Source organism: Pholis gunnellus, assembly GCF_910591455.1.
Source record: "Pholis gunnellus genome assembly, chromosome: 21".
NCBI lineage: Eukaryota > Metazoa > Chordata > Actinopteri > Perciformes > Pholidae > Pholis > Pholis gunnellus.
In genome coordinates this window covers 8,213,948-8,235,768 of record NC_136548.1, presented here as the reverse complement: position 1 = coordinate 8,235,768, position 21,821 = coordinate 8,213,948, and the positions used below count along the sequence as shown (strand labels likewise).

General features: G+C 42.4%; 2 protein-coding genes across 2 annotated transcripts; both read right to left on the bottom strand.

Moving 5' to 3' along the window:
- Positions 1-3: 3 nt before the first annotated feature.
- csf3a (colony stimulating factor 3 (granulocyte) a) lies at positions 4-2,045 on the bottom strand. Its single transcript, XM_079183101.1, has 4 exons — positions 1,723-2,045; positions 823-930; positions 595-729; positions 4-501 (listed from the first exon to the last, which is right to left on the bottom strand). The coding sequence occupies exons 1-4, from the start codon at positions 1,873-1,875 to the stop codon at positions 310-312; spliced, it is 588 nt and encodes a 195-aa protein (XP_079039227.1). The 5' UTR covers positions 1,876-2,045; the 3' UTR covers positions 4-309.
- A 7,929-nt stretch (positions 2,046-9,974) lies between these two features.
- lrrc3ca (leucine rich repeat containing 3Ca) lies at positions 9,975-10,769 on the bottom strand (the record flags this gene model as incomplete). The annotated part of the gene is made up of 1 exon (XM_079183281.1): positions 9,975-10,769. One exon carries the CDS (start codon positions 10,767-10,769, stop codon positions 9,975-9,977), a length of 795 nt encoding a protein of 264 aa, XP_079039407.1.
- Positions 10,770-21,821: the final 11,052 nt, after the last annotated feature.

The following is a 21,821-nucleotide window of genomic DNA, read 5'->3' as shown; positions in this document are numbered from 1 at the left end:
AACTCAGATATGGAGGAAGTTATAAATATAGGTTTTAATTCTTGAAATTGTATACTGTATAATACTTTTGTCAGAATGTAGGATGATGATTTTTATTTTCTGTTATTGTGATGTGATAAAGAAAAGGACAGTTTAATCATAAATAAATTCCCTAAATAAATATTCCATAAATAACTTTATAAATATATTTTAAAAAAAATAATCATTTAACAGATAAATAAATAAATATGGTATTTTTTTTTTTTAAATGGCAGAATACGGTTTGTTTTGGACATAAACTTAAATCGGTCACAGTATGACACCCGTCGGTCAGCTCTCCGTCTCTTCCCCGTTGCTCTGGTCCAGACTCCTGAGGCAGCGGAGCGTGTCCTGCCCGAAGGACTGGAGCTGCACCAGGGTCAGGTGTGCTGCCACCTGAACTTCGTATTCCCCGGGTAGACGCAAGGCCACGGGCGTCGGCGAGGGCTGCACCACAGCCTCTGCTCGGGCCAGCTTCAGCATCTGCGGGGGCACGACAGAACAGCATCATGAAAGTGTCTCAAAGTCGGGATTGTTTTGCCAAGAACGACAGTGAACTTAGAAGTAACGTTCTACCTTATTGATCTGAATGACGAGGTCTTTGATGTCGGCCAGCAGCCCAGTCACTTTGTTTTCCAGCCGAGGAGAGACGGAGCTCAGCAAGGCCCGGTGCAGCTGAAGACCCTCAGACATGCGTATCAAACTGGTCTCCTGATAGGAAAGAAGAACAGCAAACTGGTCATTGTTATTTGTTCTTCAACCATCGTTTGATTACACCGAACGGTTTCCCTGCTAGATGCTTACCAAAGTGAAGTTTTCCGACACAACTCGGAGCACGGGAGCAGAGGGGATGCCAATGGTGGATGCCATATACGCAAGCTTGGCATTTTCTGAGGAGTTGAGTTGTAGAGACTGGTGGAGAGATGACGCGGAGATGTTATGCATAAATTGCAGCTTGGCATGCAACAGGAAGCAAGGACATTACATCATTTACATCATGATTTAAAAAAAAAGCAGTGGTGGCAGAAGTACTCTGATCCTTTACTTAAGTAAAAGTAGTAATATCCCCAAAAAAGAAAAAGTCATGCATTACAAATCTACTATGAGTGTCCAAAGTACTCATTATGGAGCATGGCTCCTGTCAGTGTCAAGTTATATTAATGGGAAAAAATTTAGCTCCTGAAGTTATTTACTTTTGGGTAGTTTATGATGCATCGTATTTTATACGATCATTATAGCCTTTATATGTACTGCCTGACCTGTATAGTTACTAGTAACTACTAGTAAATATAGTACATGTTAACATATAATACTAAACACAAGTACCTTAAACGTGGAATGTACAGAGAGGAGTGCAAATGATTAAAAACTAAATGTAGGCAAAAGTGGGGAAGCGTCATGCAGGAAATAGATCCACAATTCAGAGATTGATGCTGGTCCCTTTTTAGCAGAAGTACAACCACTAACTAATAATAATAATAATGCATCACATGTTATTCTATTGAGAACTTCTATTGAGCACAGTGACCGCTGCATAGCCACAGACTTTTAACTCCGTGAACAGCCTGTCAGACAAGTAACGGGGGCCACAGTGCTCACTAAGCAGCCTCGCAGAAAAGAAGAACCTGCACTGATTCATCCACGCAGCAGCCTCAACGCTCAAACATATCCAAACCGGCACATGTATCTCTAACTGTATCTCACCTCTAAGTGAATGCAGGATGTGTGCGTGTCGGGAATGGAGAGCAGGATCTTTTGTGTCAAGCTGCGGCTCCTCTGCACGAGGTCTTGGAACTGCTGACCCTCAACAAGTGTGCTCCTCTCCGCTGGAGGTGCGCCGCGCGCGAACGTCGCCATGTAGCAGGGAATGGCGAACACTGCGGGAGGAAGGAAAAATCAAATTGTCAGCGTGGAGGGGCATAAAAATAAACAATCCCCTTTTTATACACCCAGCACAAAGTGCGCGCGCGCGCGCGTGTGTGTGTGTGTGTGTGAGGGAGAGAGAGGGAGTGTGAGAAGGAGGACAGCAGGCGGAACAAAGCCCGGCTCTCTCCTCAGCAGCTCGTCTGTGCTGCAGCACCGTGCACGTCTCCCTCTCGGGCTAAATAGCCGCATGAGTTGAGAATAGTCACTGTAATGTGAAACCTAAGCCCAAAGTGACCACAGCAGTATAAACATAGCTGATGTGAAAGTTTGAACGGAAGTAAACTCAAAAATACATATCATATTTACTCCTTAAAACAGATCCGGATGCCTTGCAATAATACCAGTGAATAGATAATCCATTAAAAACACTAGTCCACTACTTCCTTTCTGAGTCTCTGCTGTGTCTCGAGATGATCAGTAGAGGAAGAGAAAGCAGCGTTTTGCAAGCATGACCTCACCACTACTCACCAATCAGGATGTCCATGGCCTGTGCTGAGGAATGTCTTTTAAGTATTGACCTCAAGTGAACACTATCAATGATCCATAGTACACGTAAAGTCGTATATATATAGCAGGCCAATGTTTGAGGGATTTCCCATTATTTGGTCATCTGAAGTCTTGTTATGCCTGTCAGCAGATTTTCATTTCAAGTTAAAACCGTGTCATTGTTTTGGAAGATTCATTTAATTGGATCCAAGTTTAATTGGATCCATTAGTTGATAATAGTGATATATTTAACTTATTTTAACAATATTGGATTTTCTGTTTCGTTAATTTAACAATTTGAGTTTCAAAAGGACAGTAAACTTTATTTATAACATTTTCCAAACTAAACACAAATTACTTAAGAAAAACAATGAACTATTAGGATTAACAGAAAATAAAAGATTAAAGAAGATTTAAAAAAAAAGATATACCAGAAGGATGAAATAACACACGTTTTAAAATAAAAGGGTGAAAGTAGTTGTAGATGACTCTATATCTATTATGCAATTACATTTTAATGTAAGCCTCCGAAGTAACACAATTCAAGAGTTTCATTTCATTTTGGGAACTGGAATTCCGTCATTGCTGAGTTTTTACATTGATGTAACACGGGTTGTATGGTTTTAAGTATGAGTCCAGCCAGTTGAAACTATATTTCAAGGTTATACTTAACGAGATCTAGAGGAAACAGGCATTTCCTTTGACAGAAGTTAAGAGGGAAGTGGAAATTGAAAGTGTGTTAAAGCTTAAATCAGAATTGTACTGCAATCTAGGTTTTTCAAGAGGAAGCCTTTCTTTCCTTATGATGTCTGTGGTCATCCTGCGTGTTTTTGGGCCATTGTGATTCTTCTTCGGCAAATCACTTGTGGCTTTCGCCTTGCTATTAATAGATTGGAAAATTGGAAAATCTTTCATGTATACTTAGAAGTACACACACAGCTGTATTTCCCCGGCTGTAATGAAACAACAACCCACCTCAAACAAAACCTAAAAAAAAAAGAGAATTATTACACACATGATTTTTAAATTGTGGCCCCTGTTACAGCAATTAGAATGTCTGAGCTTCAGTATATCGGGCAGTGAAAGGAGGAGACGAGGCTCCACAGATACAAGAGTGCCACCTGGTGGATTAATGCCTTCTCCCTCATCTGTGTAGTTACACTCTGCAAAAACTGTAATTTGACTGTAATATATTTGATACAGATGTGCTTTCAGTTGATCCTTGCTTTAAATAAACACTCTTATTTGCTTCTTTTTTTTTTTACAGAGAGTTAGATGAGAAGATCCATACCACCAGCATGCTTGTACACTAAACATGAAGCTGCCGCCACGAGAGGGTTAGCTTAGCTTAGCATAAAGACTGGAAGTAGGGGGAAACAGCTAGCGTGGCTCTTTTTAAAAGTCAAAAGGTCGGCCTCTAGCGCTCGCTAATTAGATGTTATTTTTTGTTTGTTTAAAACGTAAAAAGACCGGTAGGTGTGAGGTTTCCAGGCTAACAAGGGAGACTCCATGAAGTCGCAGCCACCGGCCAAGAGATAAATCCGTACATGACCTCCATAGGCCTGCACCACTTATGACCTATTAATTGGTGAGCTGGAGGTGATGGTTGGCTTACTTCTTTTGCATTTAGACAGCGCTAAGCTAGCTGCTTCCCCTGTTTCCAGTCTTTATGCTAAGCTAACTGGCTCCAGCTAATATTTTCCGCACAGGCATGCTGCTGGTATGGATCTTCTCATCTAACTCTCTGCAAGAAAGATAATAAGCGCATTTCCCAAATTGTCAAATCACCTATTTTACCACCTCAAGTTATCCATTAAATCCTCATTTCAAAATAGTAAAATCCAGAGTTATGTAATCAGGTTAATCCTGTGCCTCTGTTGTAGCAGATCGGTTTGCTTCATGCTCTGACACAAGGTCCCTTGATCAGTCAGTGTATAGCTATGTAACATCTAGCCATGCTTGCTAAACTGTGAAGTGAAGCCATCCAATCTGATCCCTGAAATCCACACTGTTCTGATCTCCAATCAATCCTGCACATGAAAGGAGGGCATTATTCACTGCTGAGGCAGCACTCTATGGCCCCGTCAATGACCCAGTTGGAAACACTATTTGGTTGTAGCGGTGGAATGACGTGGTAGTTCGCCTTTGGCTGGGCAGGGAAACGCTGCACAAGCATGTCCTGGCTTTTTATTAACCCTTGAACTCATGCAATCTGACGCATGGATTTCATCCATAACGTTGTGTCACCTTTGTATCTGCTTGTTTCAACGTAATAATTACAACAAGTGGATTGCTATTAGATTCCATATGCTGTCTTTGTAGATCATAGCAGCCTTGTGGTATCAATAGGAATTTAAATGTAGGTTCTGCAGGGATGAACAATGCTCTTTAGCAGTCATTTAGAAGACGGACCCACAGGTCAATCTGTAGGGATTGAAGAGGAGAAGAGGTGTTGTAAAATGGCAGGCAAGGAGATTATCCACATGAAAACATCCTTCACCTCTTAAATCTATATCTTTTAGGACATACAGATTATTTTTCATTGTAGGATTACCCAGGAAGCCAATAAAGGACCTAAGAACCCAAAGATGGCTGAAAGGTACGTAGCATATAATAAGAGGTTATAGGTTAATCCTGGTTCTGTGGACCACTTCTAATTAATGCAAACGGTGTTGATTTGAAACATACAAAATCAATTGATCTTGATCTTAGCAGATAAGTAAATCCCCTCTGACATTTTATTACTAAAACCATTTGGTCCAAAGGAACTTGCATTATCTCATCTTAACAATAGTACTAGTGGTCATACAGAAAATCAATCCTGTGAGCAGAAACATTTGCCCTATGGTGCTGAAATGGCATAATGTATTCACAGTCCACAAACACAGACAGTTTGACAAAGCATGCACCGATGTGTGCCAGATCCAAAGACAAGTTGTTGACATGGTAAGACTGATGCCACTGATCCACCGGGACGTCCAGGTTAGATCTCTTTTGAAACCAGCTTTCGTGACCGATTACGTCATGTCATTTCACACATTTCACACGTCTCTCGGAACAATTATGAGAAATTGCAAAATGCGCTTTACATGGAATGTAGGCCAAATCAGACGGATTACCAAAGTATGTGAGAAACTCAGGTCTTCCTCGAAAAAGGAAGTTTAGACAGGAAATTATTTCACAATAAAAGTAACAATGATATGACTTGTTATTCCATCACAATTCTGACAAAACACATACATCAGCTGAATTTGTCTCGAGTAGTGATTTTTCTTTACGTTCCATGTTTGCTTTTAAAGTTTTCACAAGAGCTGATCAATCCCTGAATGTATATCAGACCGAGAATCTTGACCTACAATAAATTCATGTTATACGAGTTAGTAGGTCACATCTCTGAATCTAGATTTAGATTTGTCCTTGGGGCAATCTTGAGCATGCATAGCCAAGTACTGTGCAATAGTTACACATACATATGCCATCTTGTATAAAATGTTCATTAAACCTGCCAATACTCATATTTCAGCCATATCACCTCCTGCGCTTTAACTGTGCGTAGTATAAAACTAATCACTCATTAAAATGGCTATAGTGCAATTGTAACATCCATAAACTGTGTAATAGCTGTATAAGTAGCCAATTGTACAGTGGTGTATGACATTGCAACATTATGTTTTGACATATTGTATTATGATTAGCAATGTAATAACCATGAATGGGGATTTATAATGAGATCCTGCTCATGCTCACAAGGCTGCGTACGTTTCCTAGTTTTAATACCTCTTATATTGAAGTTGATGAACACTATTATCATCGTTGGCTTCATCCGGCCCTGTGGTGAACAGATACCCTTATTATAAAGCGCCACTGTTTGCTGCTGCGACAGTGTGTTGGGTTTTGTGCCACATGTGTATCACATTGCACATTTTCAATCATAATGTGAAAACTAAGAAAAAGGCATTTATTTTCCTTGCACGTACACATGTTCTGCAACAGGGGGAGCTATGTTGCACAAAATGAAGTTTAGACCACGAAACAGTGTTTTCTCCTCCTTTTTATTTCCTCCTACGACGGCTCTAATCGTAGAGAACATGGCAGAATAGTGACATGGGTGTCCTTGTCTCTGTCCTTACATGCATCATCCGAGGTGTCACTTACCTTTTTTTGGCTGAAAGAGGAAATCAGGTGCCCATGCAGGCCCTCACTGGGAGACCCCATGTGATCTCGGAGCCTGGAAACAGTTTCACCTGCAACCCAACCCCAAACAGGGCCACGCTCTGTGGGATTGGATGTGTCACCTTATCCCCCACTTTGTGTCCCATTACCCAGCAGTTGTAATGCTCACACCAGTGTAACGTGTCTAAGGTAGCAGGCGGGGCAAGCTGAGCTGGCCTGAAATTTAAATTAACCTCAGTGACATTTATGTGTGCTGGGGAACAGCGGTGTTACATTACCGGTCCCCCTCACTCCCGCCATGCACACACACCTGCCGTACATACAGTTGAACAAAGGAATCTGCACACTCACGTACATTAGGTGGACGAAATACAGAGTCACACATGTCTTGTTGCTAGTTTTATGCTTATCTCATGTTGTTGGAGAGCTTCTCTTAACAGTGGCTGGTTGCAAAGCCACCGTGAGAGTCTGTTATCAGAGGAAAGAGCGAAGGAGGGAGCCGGGTCTGCGTGTGGCAGGAAATGTCAGAGAGAGAGGCTTACCATCTATTTTTCAGTACTGTTGAACCTCCTGCTCGTCATGGGAGGCTGTACCTGGGCCTCCTTAGGATTAACTCTGTCAAGATCAATATCTTTGTTTTCTGTAAAACAAACTCAGCGTGTTAACGTTTACTGGAAGATAAGCGTTTCCTTTCTTGCGCTTTTCTTCTGGCAAGTAATAGTTTGACATTTGGGGGAATTTTTTACAAGATTGATGCCACTCTCATGTCTGTATGGTAAATATGAAGCGACAGCCAGCAGCTGGTTTGCTAAGCTGAGCATAAAGACTGGAAACAGGTGTAAACAGCTAGTCTGGCTCTATCATAAGGTAAAGCAAACGTGTCCACTTCACAAAACAAAAACCTATCCAGGTAGAGCATGTGTAAGGTGCTAAAGTTAATCACACTATACATAAACTAATAAAATTTTCTATTTTGTGTGAAGCTAACGCTAGCTGACATCACTTGGAGCAAAGGATTTCACAGGTCAAACATAAAAACTATTTCAGCAGGTGGAAATCCACTGAAATTGAGCACCGTCTCACTATTTTCCCCCCAGCATGTATTTTTTTACAGGGCTGTATGTTTTGTGGGTTCATAAGAACCCACAAAATATTTTTTTATAAATTTCCGTGTGAATTTTCCAGATGAAAATCGGTGCTTGGTGTTACTAATTAACTTATGCTAAGCTGCAGGCTGTAGCTACATGTTAACCGTACCCGCCACTAAGTGGTATTGATCATTTCATCTCATGCTGCAAGAACGCTAAGCATATTTTCCAAGATGTCAGACTATTCCTTTAAAAGAGTGAGAGCTGCGATTGGGACAGAGGATATTTGGGGCTGAGGTAGAACTGACTTTGGCTGCCACCGTGAGTACTTTTGACCCTCACGGAGCCGCCCAAGGGCATCTGGAAAGTGCTTTACCCAAGGAAGGGTAGAACAGGCAGCAGAGAGGAGGGCAGCTGATCCCCTGTGGCATTCTCCCTTAATTCATCCTCAAGAACTGGGCCACATAGGATGATGGGTGCATTCCCAGACTTTCTGTATAGTGTTTTCATGGCCATCATAAATCATGTATCGGTCCTGCTGTGCTCTAGAGGCATGTGTGTGTGTGTGTCTGACACAGGGAAATCCTTGTTGACAAACCATTTCCCACATCTCTAACATCAGATTTCATTATTCAAGACTGCAGTGGGTTATTCTAACCTTGTTCGGTGGAACAGACCAGAGCATCTCTTAGAGCACAGTCTGATGGAAATTAAATTACGCCTCCACTTAACTACATTTCCCTTTTTTGTGGTCTCGTCTCGGTTTTGCATTGACGATTTCTTCATTCAGAAGGGGCACAAAAAGCTTCTTCCTCTTCGCAACGGTCTGATGCAATAGGAGATTCACATCCCCGGCAGCTCTTTGAAATGGACAAGCAGGTCACGGCCCCATAAATGTTATTTGGAAAACCCATGGGAGTGACCGCATCAGACAATACGGCCTCCAGAGGCACCCTGGGTGCTTATTAAAAGCATGAGAGATAATGGAAAACAGCACAAAAGCACAGGCGCCGTCTGTATAACCAGGTATGATCATGAAGGATTCCTCTGTGTTCCCTTAATTACTCTGGGTGAAAGGGGGAGCTTGTTTGCTGAAGGGCTTTTCCTACCAGAATATGAAAAGTTTGTCCCTATTTGGATTATAAATCTCTCTCCTCATCTCTTTGTACTTTATGACAGCCGAACTGCAGTACCCTCTAATTCTCTGCTTCTCATATCAACCTTTTCTGACAATTACATGATATTTAAAGGGCTACTGGCTGGTGACTAAAGATTAGCATATTGTGCAGAGGAGTCATTCCGGAGCTGCAGTTTGTTTCTGGTATCAGCTAAAAGGACTTAAATCGTTCATCATCCCTGGTTAACGAGTGACGGGTTTTTTAATGGTTCCCTCCTCACAAACCAACAACATCCTACGTCCATGCATTTGATAAATGGACATTGACTTGCAATGGGCTGACATGGATTCTTTATGTGCCGTGCAGAGTACTGCTGTGCTTTCTAGATAATGTAGGCATCCCTCTGGTTATGGGAGTGAGCTAGCCGGGGTTTCCTGTCAAATACTCTTAACATACAGAGGCAGCTTTGAGGTCTGCAGTTCTCATCCGTATGGAGCTCTGGTACAGTAGCTACTATCAAAAACATCAGAGTAACAACTGATAAGCCCCTCATCACACAGCGATCTGATTCAGCAGCCGAGTGAGCTGCATATGCATTCGCTAAAGAGTCATTCAGATTCTAATTGCTGCACAGTTACTGACACAGTTGCTCAGTAAGAGAAACCCCAAAAACAACAGTTTAATTGGAAAACATCATTTTACTTAGAATATACTAGTGCATACCGTAAGGGTTTTAATGGAAACAGTTGTACATGGAGATCGTCATTCTAGTGTTGCCTGTTCCTATCGTTCATATTGCTGTTAGACGTTGTCCACGTAATTGTCTGCGTGTGAGCGAGGTGCATCTCCTGTAGGTGCATGCACCGCTGGATGAATCCTATTTGTATCCAAAAACATGCTGCTGCTTTTATTCCCTTAGCGCACATACTAGACCATCAACTGAGCCAACAAAACCACTTAAAGGGTCGCTGAAAGATGAATTATTCATTGGTGGCATCGGCCTGGTTTCCTTGTGCAGATGCACATGTCTTGTTGCCCACCTTGGCTCTGTGAAAACAACTGAGCAAAACCATCTGAGACTGATGATGACCGCGGCTGTGGGTTGTAGCTCCATCCTATTTGGCGCGGGTTACCCCTACAGGTCCCACGTGTAGATCCCTCAGCCCTATACCACAGTACTAATGGTGGAAGACTCCTCTGACTTGCCCTGTCTGGTGGGCAACGACTTGAGATACTCCAGGTGTCTGCGGGCGTCCTCCTGATTAGCCCGGACATAGTAGACCAGGTAGGAGATGACCATGGTGAACCAGCCGAACATGACGACCAGCATGGCCACATCTGTAGTCCTCTTCATCACCACACATAGGTCTATGTCTGGTGCCAACAGGAAGGCAAGTCCTTGAACTCCTATTTCCTCCGGATCTGAAGTCTGGCACACGATGCCCGTCAGCGACGCAGGCTCCAGGTCCACGCGGGGCATGGCCATCTGCAAGTTGCAGTCACAATGCCACGGATTGTTTGTTAGGTTGGCGCGAGACCGCAGGCCCTCGAAAGACTCAGGGTTAAAGTTGACTAACTTGTTAGAAGAAACGTCCAGGAACTGTAGTGAGGATCCCAGGCCTCTGAATGCCCCTGGCTCTAACTGGCTTATTTCATTGTGCGATAGATCCAGTTCCATCAGATAGGGCAAACCTGCAAAAGCATTCGTTGGGACTGTAGTAAAGAGGTTGAAGTCCAGGTAGACGCGTTGTGTGTCGTTGGGGATATCCTGGGGGATCTCCGTGAGCTGCAGATTGCTGCAGCGCACCGTCTTGCCGCTGCTCTCGTTCTCAGAGCAGTAGCAGCTCTTGGAGCAACTGGTAGCAGCATGGTGGAAGCAAAAGGTCATGAGCACCAGGCTGTGCAGCAGCAAACACATGACCACTGAGTGGCGCAGTAACCAGTCTGCAAATAGGGGCATTGTGGGATGCGGGCATGCTTCAGGAAGGATCACCTGGACGCAGGAGGCGAAGTCCACATCAACCTCCCCAGTAGCTTTTGAGTCTACGACATGAAAACAAAAGAAAGTCACATTAGCAAAGGCAGGAAGACTACCCGTTGAAAAAAACAGAAGTGCAGATTGCACCGTGAAATAGTTTTCTCAAGCAAGCATGGGTGATTATTAACAACGTTCTTCAGAGTCCAGAGTGTTATCTAACGCAGAAATCAGGGGGCAGTCTACAGTAGCTTCTCTAATTGCAGTGATCAGGCAGCGGGAATGCTGCATGTCAGCATGTAGTTGGCCAGAACCAACCCAACCGCTGTTGTATTTCCAGGAAAGTCTAAGGATCAAACATTGCCTTCATACCAACTAAATAAACATGCTACAAAGGTCCTTTGGTGTCACTGTGCCTCCTTTATAATTGACATCCCTGCTATGCAGGGCTATTTCCGTACACAGAGACTTTCATTAATATAATGATGTGACACCATGTGGAAGAAAATGTTCCAAACAAAACATAAAACCAACCATAAAGTATATCCATCATGTTTCTAGTTCTTTCTCAACATTCTGATGCAACCATTTTATTAAAAGTGAGCATTAAAAGTGTCCTAGCTTGGTGTCCGTCAAGCTATGCAGTTGCTAGGGTCATTTACTTTAGAAGTGCAAGTAACACAGTAAAAGCTTGTCTGTGTGTCCTGTAATTTACACTTTATATTTTGTATGTAAGCCTTTGAAAATAGCAGGTCTACCCACCCTAACACACTTCATTAATAGCTGAACACGGCTACCTCCTATCCTGTTACTAATCCTCTTAAGGAAAAACTCCTTAAGTCAGTGTAGCACCAGTGTTGGCCACCCAATCCTTTTGTTGGGGTAAATGCTACTGAACAGCACCAAGGACAACAAAACAGACAATGTGACGGTCTGTCCTCTCTGAGACAAAAAAGAACCACAGAGTTTAACCAGACTTCTTGATTTCTTCAAAATGGCTGGAGACTCCACTTACCAAGATTAAAAAATGAAATCGATCTCTAAGTACCTCAAAGTATCACATGGCGTTGGGGGGTAGAGGACAGAGTGTAGTGGCAATGGCGGTGTGTATGTGTGTGTAAAGGGGGCAGATGTCTTCTCCACGAGACACAGATAATAACACTCATTGTGTTACGCCGGTTTTTCGAGATGCCTACCAGACAATCCCAATAATGAGGGGGGAGATGGAGGCAGAGCAAAGGGCGGATGAAGCCTCTGCTATTAAGAAGCTCTGACTGGATGAGAGGCCATATCCATACGTCTTCATTTAAGCAAAGCGACTTCCAGAGGATGTCCCTCTGCACTTCATGTCAGCAGGGTGCATGAGAATGTGAAATAGCATGACAAAGGCAGTTCAACACCCGAGAAAATAAAGGTCTTGCCTAAACTAAATGGGAAACGTTATGCTCCTGCAAAGGCCGTATGCTCTTCCCGTCACACAGTATGCCAGCCTGGTATTTTGCTGAGAGATAATGGGGGAGGAGGAGGAAGAGACGAGCATGAGGGCACAGAGGGAAAATGGGCATACCAGCACTGGGTTGTGAGAGAAAGAGGGATATCCAGAGGATTTAAGGAGAGGGGGGTAACATTACCTTAACGAGACAGAGAGCATGTGTGTGACACTAACGAGACATCGAGGAAAGGGGCACGTGTTTGTCAGTCACAGGGACAGCTGATGAAGACAGCTGGCAGTGAAAGAATAAAGGGGAGAGATGAGATAAACAGAAAAGAGAGGGTGTTATCCAAATAAGTGGCAGTGTCATTTTATTATACCCCGACAACAAAAATAACCCATTTTACAGCCATATATACATGATTCAATCAGTTAGCCTCTAAATCTGGCAAAGTCTCAATCAGTGTTCCTAAAGGCATTACTTCTGTGATAAACAACCCTTCTGCTTTTAATTTAAACAATAAATAGAGTGCATGCTCATGAAGGTCAGTCTCTCGCTTCATAAATTCCCTGCTGTCCGTGCAGCACGGACGAGTCTCTTGCACCGACTATTTTAGAAGCAGTCATTGCTTCACACACGAGAGGCAATAAAATGCAACACAAATGTATCATGTTCATACACTTTGTGAGGTAGTGTTCATGTATGAATCTCACCTCTCACAGCTATGAGCGTCGCATGAATGGCAAATAAACTGGTTTAGTTATGAATGGGCTGGCGGGGATGACTGAAAGGTAAACAGGGACATAAAGCATCCCTGACATATTTAACTTGAAACGTGGGCTTTTCGTGTAACTGTAATCCTATTACAATGCTTTCAGCTTTATCAACTCCCAACCACTATCTCAATGCCAATCTCGATTATTAGATTTTTATTATTATTAGATTATTATTTATTTTTTATTCCTTATTGCACTGTTTACCAGAAGACCTGCATTTCTCCCACAGATCAATCTTGCTGATAGCAATAACAACACTTATTCAAGGGGGGGGGGGGGGGGGGGGGGGGGGGCAGTCTGCTCTTTAAATAGTGTAATGGCATTTAATGTACACTATGGATTGTGCACTATTATAGATTAATAGGAGTTTAATCTCCTAGTCATTGTAATCAGTTTACACATCTATTCAAGATAAATACTCACAAATTGAATTAAAACAACACCCATGATGCAATTACTTTATATTAATCACAACACAAGCTGAGGGCATTTAAGATGCAGAATTAAAGCGCAACAGTGGGTTAAGTATCAGTTCCTGCTCAAATTCAAATTCTAAGCAACAAGCATCTGGTGGAAAATTAACTCAAAGGACGGGAGATAAAGGCGATGCCTCGTGGGAATCGATACCCTTGTTAAGTTTGTCTTTCATCCAGTTTCATCCCGTTCCAGTCAGTTTGTTTCCAGCCAATCGCATTTAGAAACCCGCATTAAAACTCGTAAACAGCCGCTATTTTGATGGATCTAGTCCGTGTAATCCCCAATATCCCAAAGCAAACACAAGTGCACACTCACGTCTTTGCCGCTTTCCCTCTCCTCTTCATGATGTGTATCTCAGCAAGTGCCCAGCAATGATATGGTCCCGCAGATCAGCGCGCTCTCCGAAAGGCGGATCGGCCAACATTTTGGTTCGCTTCCATCAGGTCCTTTTTTTGCAGCTCGTTAAACTTGTGCTAGAGAGCCGCTCTGGCAACCACTGGAAATGCTTCTACAGTTCAGGGCTCGCTCAGCGCAGCGTTTAGTTTCCACGCAACCAAAAAAAAAAAGAAAAACTAGGCAGCAGCCTTGCTGGAGCCGGCGCGCATGGACGAGGACGTAGCGCGGGGGCAAAGCATGTAAGTGATGGTGGTATCAGACAGACTCTGAAGCATTAATGTAAAGTTTAAAATGACGCGCAATGCATTTACGCGCAGAAAAAGCGTTCATGGCTGGATGTGTTTGGTCGGATCTGAGCGGTGCAAAATGCATTAATGCAAACATGTAATGGAGGGACTGATTCTGCATTCATTCATGTGCATCTGTTGATTGCTGTAAATAAAGTGGATCTGCATCCATCAGGTGCCAGTAATCTGAGGGGTACCCCTCCCACACACACACACAAGTGATGTCAGCGTGGTTGGGTTGGCAGCCCACACTAATCATGTTTGATCTGAAGCTTGTTGTTTCAAACATGCAGCCTGGCTGCCAGGGCGGTGGATCTTTGCCTGCCTCCGGGGCCTTTTCCTGCCTGCTGCCAGCCGATAAGGAAGTCCAATCAAATCCACTATGAAAACAGACGTTCATGGGGCACTGGTGTGGGAGAGTCTGCTAAGCAGTCGGTCATGAGGTATTAATGGAATTAAAATCAATGAGGTGGGATACTCCACCCAAACTCCCTCCCTGGTGCTCTGGAATGGCAGACTGTGTAAATGATTAACTGCAGCTATGGATCTTTCTTTCATTTTTTTTGCAAAGTGGGCAACTTCCTTCATGCCTCGACTTCAATGGGGGTATGGATGACAGAGAGTGATACAGGAAGTGAAAGCATCCTTAATTCACCTCAAAACACAGGTTTTTAACGCAACTGTAATAACATGCAGTGCTCTTATCATCTGACCAGTCAGAGTTAAATGTTGCTGTCCTCTAACATATCTTTTCCATGTCCCCGTTCCCATCGCTGTCTCATTTGGTTTGCTGCTGTACTTATATATTTTAAGGATTTCATGGGCACATTTTTGGATCCAAGTCTCAAACCATGTTCTTTCAACGTCAACAATTATATTTTTGTTTGTCACATTAGACCATCTACATCACTTGTCATTCTGTTTCTGTTATGTTACTTCTCATTTGTGCTGCAGGCAACATCTGTTGTTTCCCCTGTAAACTGACAAAGAGTTGAACATGCAGATAAAACCCGCAGGAGTTGTAGCTGCACAACACAAAAGGCAGTCATGTTGGGTTATGGAGGTGCTATTATGTTTTTATTGTTATATGTGTTTCGCCCTCCAAATATATAAGCTTTGCTGTTCAGGTTGAGCTGTTAACAAATCTGCTGAGGTTTGTATTTCTTTGGGCTCATTGGACTCTCTACGGTGAAGTGGGTTATCACAATGTTACACTAAGCTGTAGATATACTGGCCAAAGTCAGAACCAAAACTGAATCTAATGATGTTTTAATGCTTGGGGATGGTCGGGTTGATTGATTAATAAAACCATTATAAATGTCAGCGTCCCAGTCTCCATGAGAAACACACATAATGTGGTGTTCATTGTTGCTGCTCTATAGTCACTGCTGTTACAGCCCAGAGGTTAAGAGGCTGCTCTTGTCAATTAGAGGGCGATCAGATAGGTGGAGGAGCTTATGACAGCGAAACAGCAGAAAATAGGATTACTTTCCTGATCGGCAGGGGAGAGTGCACTGGCAGTCAGTTTTCCCCAGCTTTATCAGATTACTTCAAATGCTCCGCTGTGGTTGGCAGCTAGACGGGCGCTGTATGCATTATCAACCAAGCATTAGTCCTGACTACACTTTCAAGTGGATCAAAGTTCCTTTTTTAACCCCCCCCCCCTCCCTACATTTTTTTCTCTCCAGCCTGTCAAGTATCTCAAAGCAGGCTCAGGCATCCTCTCTGTTACCCTGATACCTGTGCAGGTGGCATATCTGCAAGATGACATTAATCCATGAAGCCAAAGCGCTAAGATTTGTGCTGAGAAAATATTAGCTCAAAAAGTTCTACAAGGTGGCCATTAGCCTCTTCCGTGTGCTCTGAGGTGCAGTGGAACAAGAGGAGTCATATTAATAAGATCTCTTTGTCTCGCCATGCTCACACATACATGAATGTACATATATAAGCACACACAAAGACACTCACAGTCCATTTCTGGCTCCCTGCCTACTCATCATCCCTGAGTAAGATCAAAGTGCTGCCTTGTCTTTATGAATTCAACATTATCCTGCACTTTATTTATTTATTTCCTTACCTGTCTTGAACCTTTTAATCAAAAACTGTGAGAAATGTGCATTAAAAGGATTTTCAACGCTCTTGCCCGTAACAGAGGGGCCACCTCACCTCATCTTCTCCTGTGAAGATCCCCGTCTTTGAAGTCTGATATCGTTGACATGAAGGGAACAATGGACTGGCGATATGAAAGTGTTGTAGATATTCATTGATCCTTGTTGAATTCCCTCGCTGACAGAGCTTTGGCCGGCTGAGTCTTTTCAAAAGCTTCCAACCAAAGGAGTCTTGAGTCCTCAGTATAAGCAGATCATGAATGGCTTAATGCTCAAATGGCATGGTCAAAGGGCTTTGATGGTGTTTGTAGCTCATACATTTTATGATTTAGGTCAGTGGTTCCCAACCTGGGAGTCCTTGGGAATCAGCAAGGGGTCGTGAGATTAATTAAGATGGTTATTAAAAAACAAAAACCTACAATGCAAAGTTATGTTTTTTGGCCTTTTACCTTGTTTTTTTATCTCTTCAGGGATACAAAAAAAATTGTTACTAACATTATTGAGTTTCTCCATGCTAGCAGCTCTGCCTTTACAAAGTGGTGCTTTGCTAACATGCTCACTTGTAACAGTGACAACATGCTCATGTTTAGCATCAATATGGGTTAGCATGTCCACTATCATTGTTCAGCGAGTTAGCATGCTTTTAACAGCATTTAACAAAATGTACAAATAAGGCTGATTGGAATGTCATTAGTTTTGCGGGCATTTGGTCTTCAACCAAAATACTGGAAAGATTTTGGCCTGATGATGGTGCTAAATGAAAGGTCAAGGGATCACCAAAATGATTCCAGTTCATCCTGTAGGGATCATGCATGTCTGTACATTTTTTTAAACGACCTGAATCAGTGCTATTTCGGCTATATCAGTCAGTACTATTTAGGTCAGGGTACTCTATATTTCACTCTGCCAGCACTTGTGTTAATCCAATCTGCCTCCTTTTTTTGAATCCATATTAGGTGTGACCTTGCTGAAGAAAATCAGCTCTCACTCTGCACGCTGTGAGTATAAGGTGTTCCCTTTGCTGCAAATGTATAATTATGTTAGCAAAACACTGAGCGGTAACATTTCCCACAAGTGTACAATCACCAAAGTGGCGTCAGTGATTGTGATGTATGGCGTCTTAAATGTTGTTACAGTTGCCTGCCAACACAGGAATGGAGGTAGTTAAAGCGGTTTTCCACTGCCCTTTTAAAGTAATTAATAATTCCCAGTCCTTCATTGTGTCTCTCAGACATGTTCACAATGACAGACAGGGAGGGGTGTTCACCTTAAAGGTCATGTTATGGACTTCCAGGGACACTGCTTGAAATGGGATGGTCAAAGCACGACCCGAAAACGTCTTTCAATAAAGGTTAGAGGTTTAGTCGAGAGGTGACTTCCCTAAACACAGGTGGGAGGTCTTCAAAGGCATGTTAAAGGTTTGACTATCCACAAGACACATCTTATTTTTTTGTCATCTAGTCTGCGCTTCTCCTTTCTATGTTCTCCAGTGAGCATAAACCCAAGTTAATTGTTCTACCTTCCACAGTTTGCTGCCAGCTATTTAATCTGCCACACACCTGGAAATTACCCGGAGCTAAACACTCGCCGTAAACGTGAAGCTGTAATTTCCATTTTCCACCGTTAAATCATTGTAGTTGAATGTTTTCATATCAGTACGCACATTACGCTCTACATGCTCTACTTACTGTCGCTCATCAAACACCCACAGGAAGAAATGCAACTAGTCCTTGCCAGGAAATAATTACTCAGAGACACTGAGGTGAACTCAAGTGAATTCACTTAACAAACTCAGGAGGGAGTGAACTCCAGGGAAGAGCACACATCTCCAACTCTGACACAGTAACTTTTCTCCTCAAAGAAGAACCTCTATGAACATTTTGAGTTCAAGATGAAACATTTACTCAATGAATTGTGAGCAGAGATTTTATTTGACTTTTTATTTGCCACCTACTCTTATCTTCGAACAATACTTGGGGGAAATACACTTACTTGCTGTCTTGATAAAAGTCAGAGGAAAAAATGGATATGAGAGGGGGGGGGGGGAGAACAGATGTTTTTCACGAAATGTTGAACTATTTCTTTGAGATCAAGTTGTGGCAATTCAGTAGGCGATAGCGGTCCAAAATCTGAGCCAGTGAAAGTGCACGGATGTCAAAATCAACAATCAAATGTCTCAAATAGCTCTACTTTTGATGCCCCACTTTTCAACAAGAGACCCATATTTTCAAATCTTCTTTCAGGAGTATTTTCAGAGAGCTCTGATGATCCACTCAATCAGTTGCTGTCTAGAGTGAGAAGAGAGTGAGGCAACAAACGCACCAACACAATACTCCTCTATTCTCTTACAGATCTTTAATCCGTGCACGCATGGCGTGCCTCCTAAACACTGAGCACCCCACCGTGTGTTACATGCAGCCTTATAAAGTAGTGCGAACAACGAAAACATATCAACAGCTATATGCCATAGAGCGCATGCTCGTACCAGGTGCTTTCCATATCAACAGGAAATCTCAAATATCATCACAAAAGGGTGACCTGATGACCCAGGGTCACTTTGTTCATCTTCCCACAGACCCCACAACTTGAATGAATCCATTTCATTGTAAATCATTCATTTATATGTCATAAAGATTACATTTCATTAAGCGTGCATGCATGAAAACCTTTACAATCACTATTTCCATGACAAGAGGCCTAAATGAAGAGATAATGTTGAAAAGCATCCTTGTCAATGTGCTGTCAACAGATATATCTTTTTCACAACCCAGGGCCCTTCTGGAACAAGCTCTGTCAAGTGCTCAGCGGGAATCAGCAGTTGTTTTCCTGTCGCCCTAATAATATCTGTAAAGCAGCCCTATCCTTGTACGAGACCAAGTTGCAGTAAAACAGCTCCTTTAAGACAGCTAGCAGCAGATCTGTGACACATCAAGCCTCTCTATTCCCCAATAGTCAAGCTGTATCAGGCCTCAGAAAACACAGGCCCATCAATAAATAAACAGGAAAGCAGGTGGTACTGAGAGCGAGGGTGTCCATCTACTTTGCTAGCATCTCTCTGCAACTTCAGATGGATGACTATTTTTGGATGCCATGTACTTAGTATTCCCCGTTTCAAACTGCCCACTAGAACTAGATAAGAGGAAGTCTGTGTGTGTGTGTGTGTGTGTGTGTGTGCTACAAGGTTAGAATAGTAATGGCATAGTTGCAAAAAAAACAACAACATAAGTTACCTTTAAATGTTCTACTCTGAAGATAGATACATTTGAAAGAAAAATAGTGCTCAAAGAAAAATGTATCAGAAGCCAATGGAAGGTATTCTACATCAACATGAATTTGCCGAACTACCTGATTTGTCAGATCGTCTTGTATGTAACATTTTACCATTAAAATACTAGTTCAACATTTTGGCAAATATGCTCAGTTGCGCTCTCGCCGAGAGTTAGAAATAATTGATACCACTCTCACATCTGTTAAATCAGTTAAATATGAAGCTATAGGCAGAATACGAGTTCGCTTAGTTTAGCATCCAGACTGAAAGCAGGTGGAAACAGGTAGCCTGACTCTGTCCAAGGGTACACCTCTAAAACTCTCAAATTAGCATGTTACATCTCATTTGTTTTGTTGCTTTTCCTTTGGATTATGCATCTGATTACAGCTATGGTAGGTAACTGTGAATTCTATCTTACAAAAGACTCAACGCTGCTCCTGTTCACAATTCTTCTTAAGAAAAGTACATATACAGGCTCAAAAAGTACATTTTCAGTCTAAATTGTCTCCTTTTCAGGTGGATCCAAACTATTCTATTTTCAAGGTAGCATATCTGATCCCTTGAATTGCACGTATGAAAAAAAGGATGAGGGAGGCCGGCTTGACATTCTATTATATATTTCTGAAAGGAGTCTGGATCAATCATTCTTTCTGGTTGAAGATACCAAGTGAAAAATCAAACTGTAATGTGTGTTGGCACCTTCATTCATGTGTGCAGCTGTGGGTGTATTTGTGTACATACACGCCACTACTTCCGCTGGACTACAGCTCAAGCTCCTCAGCCCTATTATTATCATGCCAAGGTCAGATGGTGTGGGCAACAAAGCAGAGGAAGACAGATAAGTATGATAGAGCTGTTAGATAAATCAGGTTGCTGCATTTCCATTTACTGATAACCACCGGACCAGAAATGTAAAGGCCGATGTTTGCTTAGCACTGAATCAAATCCTGTCTTTTCTCTGAAAACGATGCCTTAAACCCTGCACTTCTGAATCACTTTACATCAGCTGACACGAAGGAAAAGCTCTGCTTGATGATACAAAGCTGCAAAAGCATCAGTTTAGGGCTATTATAAAAACTATACCGCCATTCTTCTCGGGAGATAAACTCATAACCGCTAAATAGCTTTTAGGCAGCTATCATGTGCGGTGTGTATGCGTGTGTGACTGAGAGATTGGAGGAAATGTGGGAGCGAGAAAGAGGCGAGGGGAGAGAGTATTGATATATGAGGCAAAATTGGAACTAAACACTTTGAGAAAAAGAGAAGATTGCACTCCCAGGAAACCACTTTCTTGCCAAGTCAATTTTTGTACATTTGTACATTGGAAAAGACAGTAATGGTTTATACCAATAGCGTCCAAAAAGTTACACATAAACGGTGGTTTATTAGGGAATGCTGAGAAAATGTGTGCGCTTCTTTCCACTGTTGTGCAGCGGCGAGCTTGTTGTGGTTCGTGCTTGTTTGTCGGAACCATCCGAGCGACCATGTCAACCACTACATCTATGACGGATTTTAAAATGTCCTATAAGTGACCTGTGCCGGTGTTGTTGACTTTCTGATTAATCAAAAGTGATGCATTTTGAACCTTCCTTGTTATTGGACATGTATGAGATTGACAGCTTCAGTAATAATTGTATTCAGCCTGTGTTAAAGAAGCAGCTGTCACCTGCTGCAGTAGGCTACTGCTGATACAAGTACCTCAGGTGTTGATGAACACTTGACTTTTCTGTGAGGTGTTAAAGTACTTGCCGACTTTGCAGGTGTAGCTTCAAGACGAGATGTTAATAGGATGGAATGTGCACACAGACGTTGAATGCTTCCCTTGGCTCCGTGAATCCTGAATGTCATTATGCAGCTGTGAATATCACAGTTTCTCTGAACTCTGTAAATCCTGCAGGATTATATAGCGAGCATATTAGGCTTCAAAGAACATGGCAAAGCTTTGAAAGTGCCATACAGTAGCTTGTGTGATATGCCATCAATAAAGACAGACCTATATATGTGACTACACACTGTATGTAGCCTATATTACATTCAGTGCAAGCAAAGTGCTGACTTTGAGGTTTAATGGTGTTAACATCAATATCCAGTCAACTGTGTGGAAATTGCAGCCTCAAAGGCTCAGTGGGCAGTGGTTCTGACACTGCTCACCCAATAATGATCTCCCAACACCTTTAAAGCTTCAAGTCAGCACCCTAATTGCATGGTGAGTGTTTCCAGTGTGCTGCAATAGGCTACAGCCAAAACAATGATACAAAAAAACATACCACTGTTCATATACGCAGTGACCAC

Bases quoted from the DNA above. Each gene is read 5' to 3' on its own strand.
- csf3a (XM_079183101.1), bottom strand. From the start codon at position 1,875: ATGGCGACGTTCGCGCGCGGCGCACCTCCAGCGGAGAGGAGCACACTT. The intron at 730-822 runs GTAAGCATCTAG...CTTTCCTATCAG, and splicing joins TGTCGGAAAACTTCACTTTG to GAGACCAGTTTGATACGCAT. The intron at 502-594 runs GTAGAACGTTAC...GTGCCCCCGCAG, and splicing joins TCGTCATTCAGATCAATAAG to ATGCTGAAGCTGGCCCGAGC.